General features: G+C 49.2%; 1 protein-coding gene across 1 annotated transcript in view; it reads right to left on the bottom strand.

Annotated features, from left to right (window-relative positions):
• ZNF451 (zinc finger protein 451) overlaps window positions 1-25,611 on the bottom strand; it is an 837,322-nt gene that overhangs the window by 437,160 nt on the left and 374,551 nt on the right. The window contains exons 7-8 of the mRNA XM_086926452.1: window positions 23,850-24,009; window positions 20,161-20,308 (exon numbers count right to left, since the gene is read on the bottom strand). Of these exons, the coding sequence (XP_086782578.1) occupies window positions 20,161-20,308; window positions 23,850-24,009 (308 nt within the window). The remainder of the gene's footprint in view (window positions 1-20,160; window positions 20,309-23,849; window positions 24,010-25,611) is intronic.

Raw genomic sequence — 25,611 nt, 5'->3', positions numbered from 1 at the left:
ACTGCCCAATGTCCTTATGCTTTATGAAGTCCTTCATCACATCTTTGGGAATGTATACTTTTCCTTCTACAGGATCTGATGATGAGCTGCCACCAGAGGGAGTGATCTCTAAGCGCTTTGCTTTCAGCTCCAGCTCCCTCATCACTCTCTTACGCTCTAAAAGCATCTTCTTCTCTTCCATGGCTAACCTCTTATTTTCTAACTCCAATTTCTTACTTTCTATGCTATTTTGACTCCCCACTTTGAGCTCAGTTAGTTCCATCTCATGCACTCTGCTTTTCTTCCTGTCCTCCAACTCTTCTGGGGATGGGTCTTTTGAAGAAACACTGCTGCCCACCCTAGAAGGCACTTTCCCCCCATACAGGCCCAATTGTCCCTCCAGCTACCCATCTTAATTCTCTGCCTCCTCTCTTGGCTCTTCAGGATGCTCACTGGCATTCCTAGATTCCAACCAGGCCTTCAGCACCTTTTGGTATTCCTCCTTCCTGGTGAGGCCTCTTATAAAGATTTTACATTTCTTGCAAACAGCTTTGAGGTGTGGTACAGTGTAGGTATCAACCCTCTCTTCTTCAAACTCAATATCCACAAATGCAATGGATCCCACTTTGCTTATGGTGAAAAAGATTGGCAGTTCTCAAAAAATAGAAGTTCCACAGAAAAAGTTCTACCAATATGTACTTGGTCGCGTAATGGTCTGCACTCACTAGTAGTGTACAGCAATCACTGTATATAAATCACAACTGCAAGTCCAAATCCCACCGCTGCCACCAATGTTAGAAATTAGGATCTCTAGTTGGCAATGGTTTGCACCTTTGTCCAAATAGGGACCCTTGTTTCTAGTCAGGGAAAGGGGGATACACTCCTAAAATAGCCCCTGTCACCGCCATTGGTAGCTTGGCACGAGCAGATAGGCTTATTTCAGAAGACATGTAAACACATACATTAACACAGTGAAAACACTACAAATGCACACCACACCAGTTTAGAAAAATAAGTAATCTTTATCTAAACCAATACAAGACTGTTGGAACTGGGGTAGCCTGGCCTAGGGCAAGACTAGCATTCAGAGGCACAGTGTAAAGGTTGCAGACCACCCAAAAGTAAAACCACGCAATAGCACTCAAAAAGAAAACGCTACACCAAAAATGTGGAAAAATAAGTATTGCTTTATAAAAATAATATTCTCTTTGTTTTCAAAATCTTACAATTTAAGCATTACAATTTGTCTTGAAAGCAATTACTATACTCTTGAATTCTTATCACAATTTAGCAAACAGTATTTCCAGTACTATATATTTAGTAATCTTCAAATTAGCAGCCCCACTTCCAGGGATGATAGCTCAATACATTATAGTCACCAATTGATACAGTCCCTTCAGAAATGCTAACTCAAACCATCAATTTCACATCACTAGCACCGTTACTCAGATTCTAACATTTAACTAGGTGAGGTTATGAAGTAGAACTCTAACCCTTTAATCACATCAAGGGCGCACACGCAATGAGAAGTGTAGAAATCACACAAGCTGTATGAAACCACCTGTGTGCTGCTTGAGGAGCTTAAAGCTTCCCTCAACCCAATAAGAGTACCACAACACCACGTTAGTAAACTCCTCCTTATAACCACTGTTGATTAGCTTCTTCACTTGACCCCCTCTGTAAAGGAAGCCGACATCATTTTCACCAATATTACTTGAATTATTGACTGGGCCACTTTGCCCTGCCCCAATGACCAATAAGGCTTCCTGATGCAATGCTCAAGTACTTTCCACTTAAGAGAGAAGATGATTTGGTTGTCTAACACCTTCTAAACACTAGATCCTGTGCATAGTAACAATCCCCAAGAGGGCACAGCACCTTACTTCCTCACCCCCACTCTCCTTACTGTCTCCGTGGTAGTTCTACCACAGTCCTCCGGCTTCTAGCTGTCAGCCGGCCTCTGGCGATCCTGCTACACTTCCCCAACCAGCTACTTGCCTGGTGCTGGCGTGGGGGGGTAGATCAACTATCAGAGCGTGGGGGGGGGGCAGGTTTCCTCAGCCCAGGCGCGCTTCCTTTTCACAGCGCTGGGCGAGGGGCCTCGTAAATGGACAGAGCGATGCACTTCTCACTATCAGGGCGTGGGGGGGGGGGCTGGTCAGATTTCCTCAGCCCAGGCGCGCTTCCTTTTCACAGCGCTGGGCGAGGGACCTCGTAAATGGACAGAGCGATGCACTTCTCGCTGGCTCCGTTGGCGAGAGGCTGCTCCGCCTTCCGCAGGTTCTCTTCCTTCGAGACCACTTCGCCGGCCTCCCACTGGGCTTGCGCGTCGTTTAGACGCTTCCCGCGATGTCACTCAGGCCGCCGGAATACGGAGGCGGCTCGCCTCCGAGACACTCCTCTTCCCGCAGACACGCCTCCCGCAGGCCTCGCCTCCTCAGATCCGCCTCCCGCAATGCAGAGCTGAACAGCGCGGGCGCGAGGGATTAGTATTCCCGCCTGGCGCCGCGCTGTCTCCGCTCCTCTGCGCAGTCTCTCCCCTCACCTGGCTCCACCGGAAATACACTCCAGAGCGGCGCACTCGCTCCCCAGGTCGCTAAGGCTCCACAGACACGCGTCTTCCCCACAGCGCGTCAAGGGAACACCGGCCACAACACGGGGCTCTCAGCTGCTCTTCAACGCTGGTATGTGAAGCGCTGGCAATGGGAAATTAGGGAAGTCCTCTAATAAGAGCGTCCTGACAGGGTTCACTGGGGCTCAAATTTAGAAGGGGCTTCCTTCACAAGTAGATTGATTTCCTCAACAGAAGAAGATGGTTGGGAGGGATTGGTCAGGGGTTGAAGGGGGAATGTCTCCCTGTAGTGGCTGTCTGTCACAAGGACAAACTAACTGCTCCCAGTGCGTCCTCCTCCTCTCACCACTGCCTCACTCCTCCACTCTCTGGTCAGCACAAAATGGCCTCCTAACCTCTGCCCTTATATAGACAACCCCCACAGAGTCCAGTAGGGTCCAGAAGGTTCTGGAAGGCCTAATGTTATCCTATGGGGCTGACTAAGGTGTGGCAGTTGGAAACAGTTAGGGCCCTCCATTTTGTGAATACAGGAGTTTCCTGACAGAACAGGCCTCTGGGCCTGAGGTAAAAAACTATGAGGGACAAAAGAACACCTATCCCCTTGGCCAACACCTATAAAAAGTCAGTGGACCAAAAGTATCAAGGGTATGAGGGGCAAAAAGGGGACAAAATAAATAATAATGAGGAGGGACTATGTCAAAAAGCCAGACAGGTCTAACACTCGTCCCCCCCAGCTGAAAGTGGGGAGAACTACCCAACCCCTTGGGAGTCCTCATCACTAAGGCGGAAATACCTGGAGAGACCGTCTGCATTGGCGTGGTCCACTCCAGGCCGATGTTCCACCCGGAAGTCCATTCCCTGTAGGGAGATGGACCACCTCAACAACTTGGGATTTTCCCCCTTCATTTGCATCAGCCAACGAAGGGGTCGGTGGTCAGTCTGAACTAGGAAGTGCGAGCCAAAGAGGTATGGCCGCAGCTTCTTCAGAGCCCACACCACCGCAAAAGCTTCCCTCTCAATGGCACTCCACTTCTGTTCCTGGGGAAGCAGTCTCCTGGACAAGAAGACTACAGGTTGATCCAGGCCCTCTTCATTCAGTTGCGATAACACTGCCCCAATGCCATGTTCTGATGCATCTGTTTGGACAATGAACTCCTTGGAGAAGTCTGGGGCCTTCAGGACCGGTGCCGCACACATTGCCTGTTTCAATTTCTCGAAAGCTTGCTGACAAGCTCCCGTCCAAACTACCCATCGAGGTTGTTTCTTGGAGGTGAGCTCTGTGAGGGGCGCTACAATAGTGCCATACCCCTTCACAAAGCGACGGTAGTAGCCTGTGAGGCCCAGGAAAGCTCGGACCTCAGTCTGTGTCTTGGGGGGTTCCCAGGCCATGATTGCCTCAATCTTCGCCTGCAGGGGCTGCACAGTCCCCCTACCCACCAAGTGTCCAAGGTACACAACCGACCCCTGCCCAATCTGGCATTTGCTGGCCTTGATTGTCAATCCAGCTTGTCTCAGGGCCTGGAGAACTGCCTGCAAATGCTGCAGATGGTCCTCCCAACTGCTACTGAAGACAGCAATGTCATCCAGGTAAGCAGCAGAGAAACTCTCCATTCCAGAGAGGACCTGGTTCACCAGCCGCTGAAATGTGGCAGGGGCGTTCTTGAGCCCAAAGGGCATCACACAGAACTGGTAGTGTCCCTCAGGCGTGGAGAAGGCTGACCTTTCCCTTGCTCCATCTGTCAAGGAGATCTGCCAGTACCCTGAAGTGAGGTCAAAGGTACTCAGATATTGGGCAGCTCCTAGCCGGTCAATCAATTCATCTGCCCTAGGGATCGGATGAGCATCAGTCCTTGTCACTGAATTCAGTCCTCGGTAATCCACACAGAACCTCAGTTCAGGTGTGGTGCCTGGTGGTGCGGCTTTTGGCACGAGCACCACCGGACTGGACCAAGGGCTGTTGGAAGGTTCAATTACTCCCAGCTCTAGCATCTTGGCAACCTCTCCATGGATGCTAGCCTTCACCTTGTCAGACAGCCGGTAGGTCTTTGACTTCACTGGTGGGCTGTCTCCTGTGTCCACGTCATGGGTACACAGGTGGGTCCTTCCTGGGACAAGGGAGAACAACGAAGAGTACTGCTCCAGTATCTGGCGGCAGTCCTCCCGTTGCTTAGGAGTTAGAGTGGGAGAGAGAATCACTCCCTCCACTGACCCATCCTTCTCTTGAGACGAAAAGAGATCTGGGAGAGGTTCGCTTTCCGCTTCCTCTTCCCCGTCAGTCACCATCATCAACATGACTTCGGGCCTCTCCTGGTGGGGCTTGAGACGGTTGGCATGCAGCACCCGTAGGGGCTGTCGAGGGGTCTTAAGGTCCACCAGGTATGTGGCCTTACCCTTCTTCTCCAACACCTCAAAGGGGCCTGTCCAGCGATCCTGGAGGGCGCTAGGCTCTCCAGGCTCCATCACCCACACTTTCTGTCCAGGCTCCAATTCCACCTGGTGAGCATTGTGGTCATACCACTCCTTCATGACTGCCTGGCTGGCCTCCAAGTTGTCAGAAGCTTGCTTCCACAACTTCGCCATTTGGCTCCTGAAGGCCAGCATGTAGCTCACCACATCCTGGGGGGGTTTCCTGGGAGACTTTCCCAACCATCCTTCACCAGGCTGAGAGGACCGCGTACAGGGTGCCCATACAGAAGCTCAAAGGGGCTGAAGCCCACTCCCTTCTGGGGCACTTCCCTGTAGGAAAAGAGTAAACAGGGTAGGAGGACGTCCCATTTCCTCCGCAGGCTTTCGGGCAGACTTCTGATCATGCCCTTCAAGGTCTTATTAAACCTCTCAACCAGTCCATTCGACTGGGGGTGATAAGGAGTGGTGAACCGGTAGGTCACTCCACACTCCTTCCACATTGCCCGCATTTAAGCTGACATGAAGTTGGTCCCCCTGTCAGACACAACTTCCTTGGGAAATCCCACTCGGGTAAAGATTCCCATTAGGGCTCTTGCCACTACAGGTGCAGTGACTGTCCTCAGAGGTATTGCCTCTGGGTACCGTGTGGCATGATCCACCAGCACCAGGATAAACCTGTGACCAGCTGTGGTTGGTGGATCTAAAGGCCCTACAATGTCGATGCCCACCCTCTCAAAGGGTGTGCTAACGACTGGAAGTGGTTCCAGGGGAGCCTTTAGCTTCACCCCTGGTTTCCCACTGGCCTGGCAGGTTACACATGTCCGACAGTATGTGTTGGACGCCACTTTCATCTGAGGCCAGTAAAAGTGGAGGACAAGCCGTGCAAAGGTCTTGTCCTGGCCTAAGTGTCCTGCCAGGGGTATGGCATGAGCCAATTCCAAAAGAAAGGCTCGGTACTGTTGCGGGACTACCAAGGCCCTTGATGAACCAGGCAAGGGTACCTTGGGTTCACTGTAGAGGAGTCCATCCTCCCAGTAAATATGGTAATGTCCCGTAACATCACCTGCTGCTTGGGCTTCAGCCTGGCGCTTCAGTCCCTCAAGGGTGGGGCACTCCCTCTGCCCCTTACAGAATTCCTCTCTGGTAGGACCTCCCTCCACATGCCACTCCGCAGGGATGGGTAAATCCTCCAGAGAGTCTACTTCCCCCTCCACGGACTCCTGGTCCACCACCGCAGGTGGCCGATCTGTCTCATGGGGTGTGGAAGCCGGAGCAGGCTGTCTCTGTCTCCGGGTCTGTCCCTTCTTAGCAGCGGGTTGGGCCATTGTTCCAGGCTCCAACCCAGGCGAACTCCCTCTCCGGGCAGTCGCAGACCGTGTGCTGACACAGGCCCAGTCAGGTGTACCCAGCATCGCAGAATGCGTCCGGTATTCCACCTCTCTCCAAGTGTTGTGTTCCATGTCATTCCCCAACAGACAATCGACTGGCACGGCAGGGCTTACGGCAACTCGAAGTGAACCTGCAACCCCCTCCCACTCAAAGGGAACCTCAGCCACTGGATAGTGGCCCATTCTGCCGTCAGCCATCGCGGCGGGGTGGAGTACATTAGGAACAACCTGCTCTGGAGACACCAGCTGACTTCTCACCATAGTCATGCTGGCTCCTGTATCTCTCAGAGCCTCCCCTCTCTGGCCATTGATGGTAACCCATTGCCCATACTTTGTAGTATTTGGGGGCACCTGGATCTTTGGCACCATCTCCCGCTCTCCCAGGGACACTAAGGTGACACCCTCCCACTCACCCCCCTTATCTAAGGGCAACTCCTCCCCAAGCGCTACACTAGCTACTCCCGGTGACTTTCCTCCGGTGGGAGGGGGTGGTCTCTTTGGGCATCTGACATCTCCCTTATAATGTCCAACACCACCACATTCAAAACAGTGGAGAACCCTTGGCTGCTGGCTTTGGCCAGGATTAGGGTTTCTGGGCGGGTTTGCCCTAGGGGTGAAACTTGCTCCCTTCCCTTGGAAGTTATTTTGGGGACCTTTAGAGAACTCTTTCTTTTTCTCCCCCCCCTCCTCCTTCTGGGGGGCGCCCTGTCCGGCTTTTTGAGATTCCCCTCCAGTCCCCTTGGAGGACACCTGGGTACTTGCCCAGATGTCCGCCTCCTCTGCATGCTTCCGGGGATTGGTCAGCTTGCTGTCCACCAGGTGTTGGCGCAGCTCGGGAAAACATTTCTCGAGGAGGTGTTCTCTCAAAAATAGATCGTACAGCCCCTCATAATCTTTTACCTCACTGCCCTTGACCCAACCCTCTAAGGCCTTTCTGGCGTAGTCAAGGAAGTCCACCCAGTTCTGAGTACTTAATTTGTGGCTCCCCCTAAACTTCTGTCGGTACCTTTCTGGGGTAAGCCCAAACTTCCTTAACAACGCCAGCTTCATGGTGGGGTAGTTTGTTTGTTCCTCTGGTTCCAGGGCCAGCAAGGTGTCCCGACCAGCAGGAGGCATGTACTTATACAAACTACCCCCCCCAGTGCTTTTCCTGCACCCCATGAACCCTCAAAGAAACCTCATAAAAAGCCAGCCACTTAGCTATATCGTCCCCCTGACTGAAGCTCGCTATCAGGTCTTTGGGTAAGTAGGGTTTGGTCTCCCTGGCTGTCTCCTTTGGTTCTCTGCCACCATTCCTACCAGGAGAGGACCCCCTTCGCAGGCTTTGGAGCTCCAGCTCCTTCAATCTGAACTTGTGGGCCATCCTCCTCTCCTCTTTCTCCTGCTCCAACTTAGCCAACTCCCACCTTAACTGTCTTTTCTCCCTCCTATCGGTGAGCTCGGCTTCCGTTAGGCTTCCCCCAGAGATGCTACTGCCCCTTCTGGAGTAGGACACTGGTCCTGGGAGTAAGTTTTCCCCTTCAGTGTGGAATAACTCTTCTACCTCCCCCACCGTGTCCTGGTCGGCCTCTTCTCCTCCTCCTTCTTTTCTTGGTGTGCCTCCACCCAAGCCCTAAGACTGGTCTGAAGCTCCCCTTTCCTGGCACCATGTTTGAAAAATACCCCCATTTGCTGGCAGAACATTTTCAATTGTGACACGGAATAGACCTCTAGGTTTTCCACAGCGAACTCCATTGTGAGTCAGGCAAACCTAGATGCACACCAGAAATTTCAGAGTTGCAAGGGCAACCTAAAGCCAACTCCACCCACCACCAGGAATAAATTTGGAAAAATCGAAAAAGACAAATTGTGAGGGCCGCAAGGAGAAAACTCCTGGTGTAGGTTTAGTGTATTACGTCGAATTACTAGTGAGTAGCCGCAACCAAGTCAGTATCCCACCGCTAGGCACCAATATGCTGGAACTGGGGTAGCCTGGCCTAGGGCAAGACTAGCATTCAGAGGCACAGTGTAAAGGTTGCAGACCACCCAAAAGTAAAACCACGCAATAGCACTCAAAAAGAAAACGCTACACCAAAAATGTGGAAAAATAAGTATTGCTTTATAAAAATAATATTCTCTTTGTTTTCAAAATCTTACAATTTAAGCATTACAATTTGTCTTGAAAGCAATTACTATACTCTTGAATTCTTATCACAATTTAGCAAACAGTATTTCCAGTACTATATATTTAGTAATCTTCAAATTAGCAGCCCCACTTCCAGGGATGATAGCTCAATACATTATAGTCACCAATTAATACAGTCCCTGCAGAAATGCTAACTCAAACCATCAATTTCACATCACTAGCACCGTTACTCAGATTCTAACATTTAACTAGGTGAGGTTATGAAGTAGGACTCTAACCCTTTAATCACATCAAGGGCGCACACGCAAAGAGAAGTGTAGAAATCACACAAGCTGTATGAAACCACCTGTGTGCTGCTTGAGGAGCTTAAAGCTTCCCTCAACCCAATAAGAGTACCACAACACCACGTTAGTAAACTCCTCCTTATAACCACTGTTGATTAGCTTCTTCACTTGACCCCCTCTGTAAAGGAAGCAGACATCATTTTCACCAATATTACTTGAATTATTGACTGGGCCACTTTGCCCTGCCCCAATGACCAATAAGGCTTCCTGATGCAATGCTCAAGTACTTTCCACTTAAGAAAGAAGATGATTTGGTTGTCTAACACCTTCTAAACACTAGATCCTGTGCATAGTAACAATCCCCAAGAGGGCACAGCACCTTACTTCCTCACCCCCACTCTCCTTACTGTCTCCGTGGTAGTTCTACCACAGTCCTCCGGCTTCTAGCTGTCAGCCGGCCTCTGGCGATCCTGCTACACTTCCCCAACCAGCTACTTGCCTGGTGCTGGCGTGGGGGGGGGGGGGTAGATCAACTATCAGAGCGTGTGGGGGGGGGGCTTGTCAGGTTTCCTCAGCCCAGGCGCGCTTCCTTTTCACAGCGCTGGGCGAGGAGCCTCGTAAATGGACAGAGCGATGCACTTCTCGCAGGCTCCGTTGGCGAGAGGCTGCTCCGCCTTCCGCCGGTTCTCTTCCTTCGAGACCACTTCGCCGGCCTCCCACTGGGCTTGCGCGTCGTTTAGACGCTTCCCGCGATGTCACTCAGGCCGCCGGAATACGGAGGCGGCTCGCCTCCGAGACACTCCTCTTCCCGCAGACACGCTTCCCGCAGGCCTCGCCTCCTCAGATCCGCCTCCCGCAATGCAGAGCTGAACAGCGCGGGCGCGAGGGATTAGTATTCCCGCCTGGCGCCACGCTGTCTCCGCTCCTCTGCGCAGTCTCTCCCCTCACCTGGCTCCACCGGAAATACACTCCAGAGCGGCGCACTCGCTCCCCAGGTCGCTAAGGCTCCACAGACACGCGTCTTCCCCACAGCGCGTCAAGGGAACACCGGCCACAACACGGGGCTCTCAGCTGCTCTTCAACGCTGGTATGTGAAGCGCTGGCAATGGGAAATTAGGGAAGTCCTCTAATAAGAGCGTCCTGACAGGGTTCACTGGGGCTCAAATTTAGAAGGGACTTCCTTCACAAGTAGATTGATTTCCTCAACAGAAGAAGATGGTTGGGAGGGATTGGTCAGGGGTTGAAGGGGGAACGTCTCCCTGTAGTGGCTGTCTGTCACAAGGACAAATTAACTGCTCCCAGTGCGTCCTCCTCCTCTCACCACTGCCTCACTCCTCCACTCTCTGGTCAGCACAAAATGGCCTCCTAACCTCTGCCCTTATATAGACAACCCCCACAGAGTCCAGTAGGGTCCAGAAGGTTCTGGAAGGCCTAATGTTATCCTATGGGGCTGACTAAGGTGTGGCAGTTGGAAACAGTTAGGGCCCTCCATTTTGTGAATACAGGAGTTTCCTGACAGAACAGGCCTCTGGGCCTGAGGTAAAAAACTATGAGGGACAAAAGAACACCTATCCCCTTGGCCAACACCTATAAAAAGTCAGTGGACCAAAAGTATCAAGGGTATGAGGGGCAAAAAGGGGACAAAATAAATAATAATGAGGAGGGACTACGTCAAAAAGCCAGACAGGTCTTGGTAGCTTGGCACGAGCAGATAGGCTTATTTCAGAAGACTTGTAAACACACACATTAACACAGTGAACACACTACAAATGCACACCACACCAGTTTAGAAAAATAAGTAATCTTTATCTAAACCAATACAAGACCAAAAGATAAAAATCCACAAAACGGTATAAAAAATAAGGCTCTTAAATGGTAGAAATAGTTCAGTTCAATGCAAGTTGTAAATGCAACACTTTCCCCACAAAGTACTTTAGATGTGTCACGCAAATCAAACAAATGGGTCACAGGGAAGATGATGTGTCAGTTCCTTGCTTCGGGGGAGGCGATGCCTCTGTTCCTTAGCAGAGAGGAGGCGATGTTTGTCTGTTTCTTGTATAACATTGTCGATATAAGGTTTTGTTCTTTTTACCTCTTAAACAAATTACAACTTGTCCACAAGAGACCTTGCAGTGTCCACCTCCATCTTGGGATGACACTACACCAAGACCCCCTGAAACTTCAAGTGCTTCAAATCTGATCACTTTTAAGACACTGTATCTAATGCACCAAACACCCAAAGAACTGGAACTAAGGTTCCTCCAGGAGAGTCTCCAACCTCACCAAACACAAGACAGCTTCAACTTCAATATTTCTTTACAAATTAAACAACCACAAGTTAACAAATCATGATGGAAAAGTAGGTCTCTCTCACTCCAAGCCAGCAAACTCCTACCATTTAACTAAAAAAAAAAATGAAACCTCTGTAGGGCCATGGAAAATCGAACTCTTTGAGCCTTAGATTGTCTCCCTGATTCTTATCTCTGCACAAGACCACAGTGATTAATCTACTGAACACAATGACCTATTTCTCACTCAGACACATCTAGGCCCCATGGCAAAATATAAACTATGGTTGTCAGCACATTTCCGGACCCCCTCCACCCCTGCCACCTAAAAGTCCCTCAAAACTATTCTGACTCTCCATAACAAAAACTTGATAGAAACCAAGTGGGTAGAATGACCACCATGTTATGATTCATCAACTATTCACAAAGGATAAAAAATGCAACATGAACTGTGCTCTATCCCATCTCACAGGTTTTCCTAACAATGGCATGAACAGAAATGACGTGCGACACAATTGGACCATATGTCAGGACCTTACACATCACACCCAGATCTTCCCACATACGCCAGAGAAAACTTCAACCACACAATCAAGCAACCAAGCATACAGATATGGCTGTAATTGCTCCAGAAGGAGTAGGCACTTCTCTGCTAAACGTTTAACAGTGTGCACTATACAAATGCTAACTACCATAACATATCACTCTTACATAACAAAGCATAATCTAATCAATCAATCATGGCATTTGTAAAGCACTCTATACACCCACGAGTGTCTCAAGCGCGGGGGGGGGCTGCTACTGTTCGAAGAGCCAGGTCGTGAGAAGCCTTCTGAAGGTCAAAAGGTCTTCAGTCGGCCGCAGGCAGTGGGGAGGGTGTTCCATGTCTTGGCGGCGAGGTGGGAGAATGATCTGGTGCCAACGGTCACTCTTCGGATGCGGGGGACGGTGGTGAGGGCACGGTCTGTGGAGCGGAGCTGGCGGTGTAGAGGCTGAGTCGGCTGTTGATGTACGTTGGTCCGGTGTTGTGGAGTGCCTTGTGTGCTTGGGTGAGGAGTTTGAAAGTTATCCTTTTGTTGATAGGGAGCCAGTGTAGGTCTCAGGTGGGGTGTGATGTGGCTGCGGGAAGGCATGTTGAGGAACAGGCATGCGGAGGCGTTCTGGATGCGTTGAAGCCGTTTCAGGATTTTGGCCGGGGCTGCTGCGTAGAGTGCGTTTTCGTAGTCCAGCCTACTGCTGAAGAGGGCCTGGGTGACCATCCTTCTTGTTTCGTGGGGAGCCACTTTAAGATCCTGCAAAGCATGCAGAGGTAGTTTAAGCAGGAGGAGGCGACTGTGTTGACCTGCTTCGTCATGGAGAGGGTAGAGTCGAGGATGACCCCTAGGTTGCATGCGTGGTCGGTGTCATGATTTCCTCCCCTCGTCATGCCTTCGCTGTTGTCGCGCGCCGCTGGCAGACCGGACTACAAATCCCAGGAAGCCTAGCGCGGCGAGATTACGCAACACCTATAGTACGTGTTGCATAACATGAAGGACCGCCTATATAGGCGGAAAGGGAAAGGATGCCATGTCGGATATTCAGACTCCAAAGCCGACGTATCCTGAAGCAGAGCGCTCCGTGAGCAGTGACTGTTGAAACTATTGTGGATCTTCAAGAGAACGGAGGTAGGAACGCCCCGTGTCTCTGTTACTAGCGGAACAGTGGTCTGCAGCGCGCAAGCGTCGTCTGACTCGGAGGAGTCAGCGAGGCTCGGCTCAGGATCCCGAGTTGAGGCTGGTAGGAGCGGCTGCTCCCAGCCCGGTCCAAGGGTCTTATTGGAAGCCAGGTAAACGGAGGTTGGTGTGAGCCGTAGCTCCCAGGCCCCGTCCTTGTACTAGTCCGGGATTAGTGTTGAGACGCACTCCGGGAGGAGTTTGCGGCGTCTCCGCGGTCCTAGCATCCAGAGGTAGGTCTGATCGAGTGGCTGCTCTCGACCACCTCTCTCTTTTGGTTCTTGGGTGATAAGCAGCGAGAAATCGCCTGTTTGAGATACCGGTAGAGCGGCTGCTCCCCGTATCCACAAGGAAGTTGTGGTAGAGAACCCGGCTGGGCGACTCCCACCTTCCTCACGTCTGCTACCCCAACGTCAGAGATCAAGACCCCTCACAGCTATCGAATGGCATTGTCGGCCCCTTTTAGCACAGTGCCCTCCGTTGGCGTACAACGGGACCGTTGTACATGCGGAGGACGGTGCATAACACCAGCTCTGTGAATGGGGTAACATATACAGACCTGGTGAATTCTAAAGAACATTCTGTGTGTTTACTTCCCGCTACCTTGCACATTATCAATAAATCCCTAACTCACAATAAGTGGTTTTGTGTTCTGTGGGTGTCTGTCCCCGATCCTGGGAACGCCAGGTCGTTACAGTCGGTGGGTGTTGGGGGTGTTCCTAGTGCAGTCGGCCACCAGGAGTCGTCCTAGGCCGAGGGGGTGGATCCGAGGATGAGGACCTTCGTCTTGTCCGAGTTCATCTTCAGTCGGCTGTTCCTCATCCAGTCGGCGACGGCCTTCATTCCTTCGTGGAGGTTGGTTTTGGCGGTGTGGGGGTCCTTGGTGAGGGAGATGATCAGCTGGGTGTCGTCGGCATAGGAGATGATGTTGAGGTCATGCCGTCTTGCGACGTGGGCGAGTGGTGCCAAGTAGACGTTGAACAACGTTGGGGTGAGGGATGAGCCTTGGGGTACGCTGCAGATGATCTCGGTGACTTCAGAGCAGAAGGGAGGGGGGGGGACGCTCTGTGTTCAGCCGGAGAGGAAGGAAGTGTGTAGTAACCACAGAGGCAGTGGTTAATGAATAAAAGCCTTTATTCATGGAAGTACATCTTCACAGGTGTACAGGGACCTCCAGCTTCTTCAACTAACTGTTTTCACAGAATCTCTCAGTGATGTCATTCTATGGCATCACTGAGTTCTACAATGAAAGAATGAAATCTCCACAAAGTGGTCCAGTCCAGGGTCTTCTCTTGGATTCCAGCGTCGTAGAGGCCTGTTCGTAGTGTGCAGTGGTAGACCGTGTCGAAGGCAGCGGACAGGTCCAGGAGGATGAGGGCTGCGTTTCTCCGTTGTCTAGCAGGGACCTGATGTAATCGGTGGAGGCAATGAGGGCAGTTTCGGTGCTGTGGTTGCTGTGGAACCCGGACTGGGATGGGCCCAGGATACTGTTCTCCGAGGAAGCTGGTCAGTTGTTTGTTGACGGCCTTTTCGATGATCTTCGCCGGGAACGGAAGCAGGGAGATGGGTTGGAAGTTCGTGAGGTCCTTGGGGTCCGCCTTGGGTTTCTTGAGTAAGGCGTTGATCTCTGCGTGCTTCCAGCTCTCCAGGAAGGTCGCTCTCTCGAAGGAGATGTTGATGGTTTTCCGGAGATGGGGTGCGATGGTGCTCCTGGCTTTGTTGAAGATGTGGTGTGGGCAGGGGTCTTCCGGGAATCCGGAGTGGACGGTGTTCATGATCTTGATGGTGTTGTTGTTGATGTTGGTCCAGGAGATCAGGCGGTTGGTGCAGGTAGTGGTCGTGGGAGCGGGGGTCTCAGTGTTTGCCAGGGTGGGGGTGGCGTTGAAGCGGTCGTGGATGTCCGTGATCTGCGATGGAAGAAGGTGGCCAGCGAGTCGCACAGGTCTTGTGTAGGTGGGATGTTGTTGGTGTTGGAGCTGGGGTTGGAGAGTTCCTTCACAATGTTAAAGATATCTTTCCTGTTGTGTGCTTTGTGGTCTAGGCGGTCTTTGAAGAAGATCCTTTGGCGGATCTGATGAGATGGTGGTGTCTGTGGGTGGTGTAGCTTTCCGGTGTTCGTTCACGGATTCAGTTTATTTTTTTTAGTTTTCGGCAGGTTCGTTTGGAGGCCTGGAGGTCTTCGGTGAACCAGCGGGCTTTCTTGCTAGTGTGGGTGTTGGAGGGCTTCTTGAGAGGGGTGAGTGTGTTGGCGCAGTCGTTGATCCACTGTCTGAGATTTCGGGCGGTGGTGTCCGGGTCGGTCGATCTGTGGGTGGGTTCCGGGCGATGGAGCTGGAAAGCTGGTCTTCGGTGACTTTGCTCCGGCAGCAGCGCAGCATTTGGTGGGGGCAGTGGTGCGTGGTGGATTTCACGAAGGTTAAGTGGTTGCAGCGGTGATCGGTCCAGTGGAGCTCAGTGGTGTGGTTGAAGACGTGGGAACTTGCAGAGAAGAAGGGGTCAAGCGTGTGGCCGGCGGAGAGAGTGGGTGTAGTGACAAGTTGTCTGAGTCAGAGGTTGGCGAGGTTGGCGATCAGGGTGGAGGAGTTGGTGTCGTGGTTGTTCTCCAGGTGGAAGTTCAGGTCCACGAGAAGGATGTAGTCCATGGAGGCGAGGGGGTGTGTGCTGACGAGGTCGGTGATGGAGTCGCTGAACTGTGCTCATGGTCCGGGGGATCTGTAGATGAGGGTTCCTCTGAGGGTGGTGTTGGGATCGGTGTGGATCTGGAAGTGCAGGTGTTCGGCGGTGCGGAGGGTGTCGTCAGTGTTGGCTGAGACTTTGGGAGTGTTCCTGTGTATGATGGCGATTCTTCCTCCTACTCCATTGGTGCAGTCCCTGTGGGTGATCTTATAGCCTTCCGGGATGGCTATGGCGATTTCGGGTGCTGAGGAGGGGTTCAGCCAGATCTCCGTCAGGAAGGCGACATCTGTGGTGTTGGAGTCCAGTAGGTCCCAGAGTTCCACAGCGTGTTTGCGTGCGGAGCGGGTGTTGAGAAGGATGCATCCAAGGTAGTTGAGTTCTTCGTTAGGTGGGTTGGCGGTCCGGATACTGGTGAAGCTGCAGTTCCGGCAGGAGAAGGGTCCTTGGGTGCGCTTCTGGGTGGATAGTTAGCAGGTGCGTGATTGTCCGGCGTTGAGTGCGTGGAGGGTGCTGGAGTCGTATTAGAGGCGGGCATTGTGGTGTTCGCGGGGGCCAGGGGTCCTGGCCCTGGGTGCGGTCTAGGCTTCGGCGCGCCAGCGGCGGGCCTGCTGCGCGGCCGCCATATATGGGGAGGAGGGAGGCAGAAGGAGGCGGGAGGTAGGGGCAGCGAATTGGCAGTCACAGGAGCGGAGCCGCAGGTGATGCAGTGGAGGGAACGGGGGCGGGGGAGAGGGCACAGAATCACGGGGTCACAGGGGAGAAAAAGGGGCACAGAGGAAACAAGCATTTGCAATGCAATAGGTCTCGCAGCATTAAAGTTTGAGTTATTGGCATTGTGTATGACAATGCGTTGCATAAATGTTTTAGCATACTTTGAATTGGTGAGCAGTTTGAGTGTGTGCAAGAGTGCTGTTGCTCACAGCTGTTATTATTCACGCAGCTCTAATGATGCACCTCACGCACGGGGCTGACGCAGTTATTATTCACGCAGCTGTAATGATGCACCTCACCACGGGGCTGACGCAGTTATTATGCACCTCACCACGGGGCTGACGCAGCTATTATTCACAAAGCTCTGATGACGCACCTCATGCACGGGCTCACAGCTGTTATTATTCACGCAGCTGTAATGATGCACCTCACCACGGGGCTGACAGTTATTATGCACCTCACCACGGTGCTGACGCAGTTATTATTCACAAAGCTCTGATGATGCACCTCAGGCACGGGCTCACAGCTGTTATTATTCACACAGCTCACAAAAAAGTGTCACTCCAAGTGTCACACGTGAGGTATTGAAATGTCACACATAAACACAATGCAAATATGGGAATGTCACACATACATACACAAACCAAAAACTTGGCAGCTATGCATAAGCAAACTGACAATTTGGCAGCTATGTGCAGCCTGCCCTCTGCTGAGAACTGCAGTCAGGCAGTCTGTCTCCAGTTAGTGCCCTTCCATTTCAGGTATTTTGCAGCAGTGTTGAGATCTTCTTAGAGTTGTTCCTTGCTCAAATGGGTGTAATTTCTGATGTTTATGTTTTGCTTGATTTTGCTCGGGAGAAAGTGGTACTCATAGTTATAATGGTTGAAATGTCACTCATAATTACACTGAAATTATGAAAATGTAACGCATAGCACATAGCTGCCAAGGTTTCAGATTGCCATGTGTGACATTTTCAAAATTTCTGTGAAATTATGAGTGACATTTCAACAACTTTGAGTGACATCAAGTAATATCAGAAATAAAGTATATGCCGAACGGCTCCCCCCACACACAGATGTAATGCCTGTGATTAACATTAAAGGTATTGGTAAGGTTTTCCGAACTCAACGTTATAAGTAACAGCTTTTATCTTTAATTGACTGTAGGATGTGACCAGCTAAATGGAAAAACTGTACTTTTCAATTCAACTTTAAACTCAAAATTATGGCGTCGCAACCGTGACTGGAAAAATTAATTAACATTTTCGCACCAGACACAAAAGCGAATATAAGCTGCTCCCTCAGTTGAGCCAGTTTGCGCAGCATATAAACAAGCTCGAACCTGGAAAATTACTGCTTGCGCATTAGAAATATAGATATCTTGGTAGTCAGTATGTCAGCTGCTCTATCGTTGTCCGCCGTTATACTCTAAAAGCTAACACCGGGTTCCCAAATATACATCAAACATCTGCTAATAGAAAGTATTTCTTCGAACTCTTGACTCTGTGGTAGCTTCACGCTTTTCCGGCAGAGCTCATTAACCAGTGTAATTTTATCAATAGATGCGCACTCACACTGCCCCCGTGGTCTGGTGTGCAGCCACCCGCTATTTGTAATGATTTGCATGCACCTCTACACACCCAGGACCTACCACGCAGAAGAAAATAAAAAAACGGATGCTCCAAAGACACTGCTAACTTTAATTTCAAGTGACTCCATCTGAAGAGCGGGACGTCACCAAAGGAAAGGAAAAGGCCAGGGGGCAGCAGCACAGTGGGATTCAGATCATGCTGCAAAGGAAGGGAGAATGGCACAAGCACCCCCTGCGGCTCTTGTTAACTACTAACAACACGCCAAACTGCCAGTCAAACTTTAGAACAATGAAATTACAGCATGGCAGGTTTTAACTATTTAAAACAATTACTCACTCGGACAACACTTACTGATGAGGCGCCATCCAGGCTGGGGTCAGTTGCATGGCCAGGGTGAGAAGATTCACGTTGCTCCAATCACGGGCAGTGGTGGCGACGAGGAGCACTTGGCTCTCACCTAATCTCTTTTCCTGCCCCGCGCAGCATTCGACTCTCACCCCCCACTGACCTTAGGCTAATTAACACGGACAAGCCGTGACTGGCCGGGCACTGATTTTGACTTCAGTTATGCTGGGTATTGGGGCTGAGGGTGTAAAGCTTGGAAACGTTGCCAGTCCTTTATGCTGCCGGGAACAGTGCGCACTGCGCTACTTCAGCTTACATAGTTATGACATTATAGTGCATTATAGCAGTGCTCTGCAGTGACGACTGAGCAGCGCTATAATGCGTCACTAATTCATTTCAGTGCGGTGATGCGGATCTTCACAATGAAATGCACTAGAATCACGCCTGATGCGTGATTCTTGACAGGACTGATAGCATTAGGAAACCTTGGCCACTATGAACACAGTATTGAACGCACTGTAGGCCCTCGAGAGAACGCGCTAGGACCCCCTATATCACCTGCTCCCGTTCAGAATTATTCTAACCAGCCTTTTCAAAGATGGCGGCTGCCTCCGCAGGCCACGTAGAGCCCCGCTCCGTTTTCTATGTTTATGCCGGCTGCTATCTATGCTAATGATATAGGAAAGCAGGAAGTGATAGGCGGAGTCCCCGCTGCGCGCTGGTCGATGGGATCGCTGGAGGTCCTCCCTCCGGCCGCGCGCGGTGCAGGCTGGGATCGCGGTGGCGGCTGCGGGCACCGGCTGACGGAGCCCTGGGAGATAGCTGGAAAAGAGTGCGGAGGACCCGGCGGCAGCCCGCAAGGAGCGGCTCACACCGGGGAGGGGGGCACCCGGCACCAGCGAGCGACCCCGCCCCCCCCCCCCCCCCCCCCCCCGGGATGGGAGATAGCCGGGGTGAGCTGCGGCAGCACGCGGGGCACTGTGGGAGCTGGGGGGAGCTATGTGACCCCCTCAGGGGAAGGGGGGGATGCCTATATGTGTGCGTGTGTGTGTGTGTGTGTGCGACGGCGGAGGGGTGGGCGGGGGACGTCTCCCCGTGCTTGTATGAGCGCTTGTGTATGTGTGTGGTGCTGTGTGCACTTGCGTGCAGGGGGAGGTGTGCCTGTGTATGTATGCTTCCCAGGAGACAGCCACGGCGCGCGCGTTCGCGCGCGCGTGGCCTGCGCCGATCGCCTTTTGCGAGATGCGCACGGCCAGGTGCTGTCTCCTGGGAAGCACAGTCAGTAACAAAAGATCTCGGCGAGACAGCGTTTACGCGCTGTTTTCGCTACGAGACCTAAAAACGGGGCACAGAAAAAAACATGGCACAGAGCAAGTGGCGCAGAGGAAAACATGTAGAACTGTTTCAGGAAAGGACACATACACTGGACATTTCAGTGTCACAGACACACTGACGTACCACCGGTGGAGTGTGCACACAGTGGCTTGTTGCGTCATCAAGAGTGAATCCTGCAGGTGGCTGCACACAAACGGTTAAGGAGTCCTTGAGACACTCAGACAGACACACATGCCCCCAAAGGTTGAGCTTTCACTCTGGGCAGCTGTGAGCAGAGGCTTTAGTGAATCCCACATGAGGACCATATGCAATGACATCTTCACAAATTGGATGAACGGCAATTGGTTATACTCAGCCAAATGCTACATTCATGAGCCAAACGCAGAGCCTGTAACCTGACAGCTGTCGAAGAAAGAGTATGTGGGAGTCTGGTTATACATCTGCACCAGACCCCTGCGAAGCAAACTGAAAGTAGCTACTTGCAGATGTTGCTAAAGACCCCCCAAGCGCTTTTCTTAGTTCTGTGTGGTGCTATTTATGAGAATAAGACAGCCATATTCCCTGGAGGAAGCTACACAGACCCTTCTAGGTGCCTGCCTACACAACAGCACCAAAGACTACACCTGGATATGGCTGCATGTAGATACTCATGGGGCTCACATTTATTCTGAAATTTTTAACAAGGAAAATAGATTAGACAGTTGCAATTTTTTTTATTTATTTTTACAAAGTAAGGGACACTTCTTACCTGAAATGGGCAGTTACTTCCACGTCGGAACGCAGCGCCCTCCGGCAAGCGGTACACCTTACTTGGAAAGTTACATCTTTGCATAATGATATTAAAATCTTCTTTGCATAGGACGGAAAAGGTACAGGAACTGCTACTCCCTTTTCATCTGAAAAAGAACGTATAATATTAAGGTCTCATTTTTAGCTGACATGTGATCTACACATTTGACTTCTACAAAACAAATTAACAATTACCAGGTTACAGCTGCAACTTAAATGGGATAAGTTACCTTTTGGTAAGGAAGCTATTTAACTGCAAAAAATAAGTAAAACAATACAAATTTATTTACCATTTTTATAGTAGCGGACAGTGCACTGTATTCTATGGTCAGCATTATGCACTTATAAATCCACCAAAATTTTGCTAGCCCATTAAATATCAAGCAGGTCTTCCAAACAATCATAAATGTTTATTAAATCATCATACTATTTATAAGAATTCCAGACCACCTAAACACCAAACTCAAATATTTCCATCTCTATTTAAAGACCGGTTGGAATTACATCACCATCCATCTCTTCAGTTCTGAGTACGGTATTTTACAGAAAGGTGATTCCCCCAAGAATTTCATACCTCTAAGCTCAGGAAACCTCAATGTTACTTTGCAGAGGACCAACTGTTGCATAGCATGATCTCTAATGTTGTCTGAACGCACCTAAAAAGGACTACAACAATTGAGTAATATACAAGTCATGTTAAAATTGCCCTGATCTCCCAAATTTTTGATTCCCACAAAACCTAGGACAGCATGGGTTATTGTGGTGCCAAACTATACAGGAGAGGGCTCCCTTTCATGTTACGGTGTGCAAAGTTGTGCAGGTAATTACACACCATATATGGTTGCCTCCAACTAGTTATCAGGGTTTGGGTAACCAGTCAGGCTGTCTCCAGTCAAGGAACAATTCTCACGGAGAGACTGAGCACCATATTCAGATGTTTACTATACAGTGTACTTTCTTTTGCAGAAGGGCAAAGCAACAAACTATGTACATGGCCATAGCTATCCAGAAGGCAGTAAAATTTGCGAAACACATAAATCACCAGTCCTTCACAAGCTGGACATTGTGGTTCATATATGATATTCTTACAATCTTAGTGTTTATCAACATGTATGAGAGGGCACCTAAACGGTAATAATTGTGCTCAAGAGTCCTAAACGTGCTCAGGGGTGGTAGACATTCAAGCATTGAGATGGCACGGGAACGTTTGAATAGTAGTGGGGGGTTGCAGGCTTGCTTTGAATCCCTAACTGGGAAACATTTGTCTTTCTTGTGTGACAACTGGTCAATATTAGAAGGAAGGGAATGGTGTGTGGTCCAACCGAATGCACTTACTAAGGGTTGGTAACTAGAAATGTGGTGATTGCAGACCACATCCCGCTGAATGCTTGTTCAGTGATCATCAGATCAGTGTTCCTGCAAACTCTGTCCACGTTCTGTCCCTCACACATGGTAAGATGGAGTGCCAAAAGCTGGATGGCTGCAGTGAATCTGCTGAACAATGACTAACACCTAGCCTAGCTTTAGCCCATCCAAACATGTGTCCCTGAGGACCTATTTGAAGGCCTGAAGGAGGAACATTGTTTGTCTGCTCTCTACCACAAGGGAGGCTAAGGCTGTACACGCTGCTTGCCTAATCTATCTGCAGTCTGACTCCGCCTAAAACGGAAATCCATCAAATTTTTTGTATCTTTCACAGCATATGTGCTTATTTAGCAACCACTCTGCCGCTGGTATATAAGAATTACTTTGTTGCATACATGAGGATAGCTCTGGACTCAGCCCAGGCATATCTAGGAGTGTGAACCTACCTTTCAAACAAGATACAATATTTGTGGTTCCTCTAGCACACCTTAACAGTGGTACTTCAAGGGAATAAAAATAGCACCTGTGCTGCCAACACTCTCTGTACTCTAAACATACTCTGTAATTAAAATCGCTATACAGGTTCTCATTCGAACCCAGGTCAGTCACTCTATACTGGTCCTAAGTTTGTATTCTCCTATGCTGACATCAGGAGTCTTAGTATACTAACAGGGCACGAGTCAGGTTACCACACCAGTGGACGGCGTCCCCCTACTTATTTTCCAGGGTGGACGCTGTCCACCCTGCTTATCAAAACAGCGTCCACCCTGCCATGCTCATCCAAAGCGTGATAAAGCACGCACCAACCAAACCACGCATTTCTGGGCGATTGCCTCCGACTGGTGTGCAAAAACACCACCACATGGTTCTGCTGAAGAACGTTCGGTACCGGCGACCTCACATTTTTAACCCCTAGTGAAAATACCTCTACAGGGCATTATTACCTTTTAAAAATGTACAACTTGAGTGCTCTACCACATCTGACTCCATGTTAGTTCCTGTACACACATACTCTTCATTGTTTTTCTCTACATTAGGTGAACCATGTAAGTCAAGGAACCCCCCTTTAGACTAATCTTAGAGCGTAGGAAAGAAATGGACTGATACAGCACTCAGGCAGTGCCACTCTTCGGTGCTGATCACATATTGAAGACATTTGAAATTATAATATCTGTCATTTACCCCTATTGACCCAACTCATGTTGATCTTGGTGTTGATATTCTTGGATGATTGATACGGCTGGTGTTCCACGCCCTTACTAAGGCTCTTCTCCCCATGGACTGGTCGAGCCTGGAAGCTAGAGGCCTGACTCGAGCTGCATTATTTATTTTCCTGGGCATGATCTCCCGTCTTATCGGCTTGCTCTGTGGGGATCCCACATACTTGCTTCTTTAACAGCCTGACTATGATACTATAAGGCAGTGTTTTTTCTTGAAAATAAAAATAAAGATGGCAAAATATATTCATCATGAAGCCTGCAGTGATAATCCTGGTGAAATTGTATTAATGATGTCCACAACCGGCGAATCAGACTTGGATAAAATGCAAGGACATGGTAGAAGAAATATAGCAGGGAAAGGGGTGTCTTCACAACTGCACGATCTAGAAATTAAACATGAAGTTCATACAAGTATCTACATTTTTAATTGAACTGAAGAAATATTTAAGATGGGATATCCCCTCACCCGAATATGGACTAGGAAAGAATTGCTTATACACAAAAGTCTGCTAACTCAAAAACAAAGGTTTTAGAAGATATGAATGTCCAATTAAAAATCCAATTACTCATTAAGACAAATCTCAAGCATATACACTATCGACCAATTCCTTCTCAATCAGCAAAACAAACCTGGTAGCTTCCTCTCGCTGGAGTACAGCACAAATAAAAATAAATGTAACTGGAAATGATTAAGTCTACGTAAGTCTCAGAAACTGCAACTCTGAAATCATTATGAAGAACCGTATTATCACTATCAAAGGTATTTGTACAGATCAGCATCGCTGCCTTGCTTGATGCAAGAGCTAAATGTATGGTTGGAAGATATGAACGGTGAGCTGTCTCATATGTGAAAAGAGGTGGCGTCATGCATGAGAGTCCAAGAGTATGCTCAGATTGTGTTGTATCAAATATTGCACAGATGCCAGCATTCAAATATCACATGTTCATAAAAATTTCACGGACCCACTTTTTTACCACCTCTCAGGAGCGATTTTTGTTCACTACCTGTTGCCACGTTACATACAGAGAAAGGGCAGAGGGCATTACAGAATTTAGAACGTACCCTTTAATTTAAATCGGTGTACAAAGTGATTATCGGCAGACATATGCTTCAGACACTCGTCCCGGATATTAAAAAGGAGGAAACAACTTGGGCAGGCAAAGCACTGGATGACCAGGGGAGGAGGGTTATTGAAATGTCCATCTGTCCGCTCATCAGATTTCTGAAAGGCAAAAGAGATACCAGTGACCATAATCTTCATCAGAAATTGTGACTAAGGATGTTACTATCAGTTTGGGGGAAGACACTTGCAAATCCTCAAACAGAAATCATTTGTTTGAAAAAAGAAATTATACTTACCTGCAGAACCAATTCTAACCAGAATTCCCATTGACTACATGACGAGCTATAACGCTTTTAAAAGTAATAGATAATTGGCACATATTTTTTTTTTGGCCAAGAAATGCAAACTAAAATACGTTAGAAAGTTCTAGGGAATGACAGACCAGATAGAAAAAAAACAAGCACCTACAAAGCCAATCTCACCTTTAAAATGTGAATGTTGACCTGTTGGCATTGCCAATGTTTGCCTATAAAGCATTGTTTTAAGAAACAGTACAAGAAAGGAAAATGCTACTTACCAGTATGTATCTGTTCTTGGCATGTAGGGCTGCTGACATTCATATCTTGGAAACAAGCACTGGCGTTGCCAATAGGTCTCGCAGTAGGAAAGTTTGAGCTATTGGTCTTGTAAATGACATTTTTTTTTATTTATGTGTTGGTTTTGAAAATAGCTAAATTAATATCTTTGTCATTTTCAATGCCAATAGTTATAACGTTCGCAAATGGGATACCTATAGCATTTGTAATGCAACATGTTTTGTATTTACGTGACTTGGACGTATTGATATTACAAATTACAATGGCTTTTAATTTTTTAAAATAATTAATACTTAAATAAAAGTGATTGTAATTTATAATGGCAATAGCTTAAACTTCTGTAAATAACTTTTGTGAAGATTATGTTCAGTGTATTTTATTGTGATGAAAATCCAAGAACAGAAATGAAATATTAACTTTTTTTGTGACATTTGTAATAAAGCTTGAAACATTGAGAGAACATATTTGAACCAGTTGTTGTTAATTGGTTGCAGAGATTGATGCAGGGGTTGTGCTGAGTGATGCAGGGGTTGCGCTGAGTGATGCTGCGCTGAGTGATGCAGGGGTTGCCCTGAGTGTTGCAGGGGTTGCGCTGAGTGATGCAGGGGTTGCACTGAGTGATGCAGGGGTTGCACTGAGTGATGCAGGGGTTGCGCTGAGTGATGCAGGGGTTGCGCTGAGTGATGCAGGGGTTGCGCTGTGTGATGCAGGGGTTGTGCTGAGTGATGCAGGGGTTGCGCTGAGTGATGCTGGGGTTGCAAGGGAAAAACGAGTCTAACAGAGGGCAGAAGGGCAGAAAAACGCGGCCGCGAAATAAAATTAAATAAACGCGGCCGGGAAATGAAATTAAAAGCGGCCGGGCCGGCGCATTCCTTTGTACTGAAGCAGGGGGTGGAGGAGCGGATGCCTTTGAAGTTAAGCTCATGGCCTCGCCATACAAAAATTAGCCTGTGAAATAAGAGCTGCTTGTGTCCAGAATGGCAAAGTAATTGAATAAAAAGAAAGCAAAAAAACAGAGGTGGGGGTATAACGTTGGCAGGGTAATAAATCGTCTTTGATTCGTACTGCCAACGACACAGGGCCGGATCCCTAGGAAGCCTTTGCTATAATTATAAAATCAAGTTTAAACATAGATAACGACCCCATCCTACCCTTAAACGCGACC

The sequence above is a fragment of the Lissotriton vulgaris genome, chromosome 6, assembly GCF_964263255.1.
Source record: "Lissotriton vulgaris chromosome 6, aLisVul1.2, whole genome shotgun sequence".
Taxonomy (NCBI): Eukaryota; Metazoa; Chordata; class Amphibia; order Caudata; family Salamandridae; genus Lissotriton; species Lissotriton vulgaris.
Note: the sequence above shows the minus strand (reverse complement) of the source record. Positions and strands in the feature narration are given on the sequence as shown.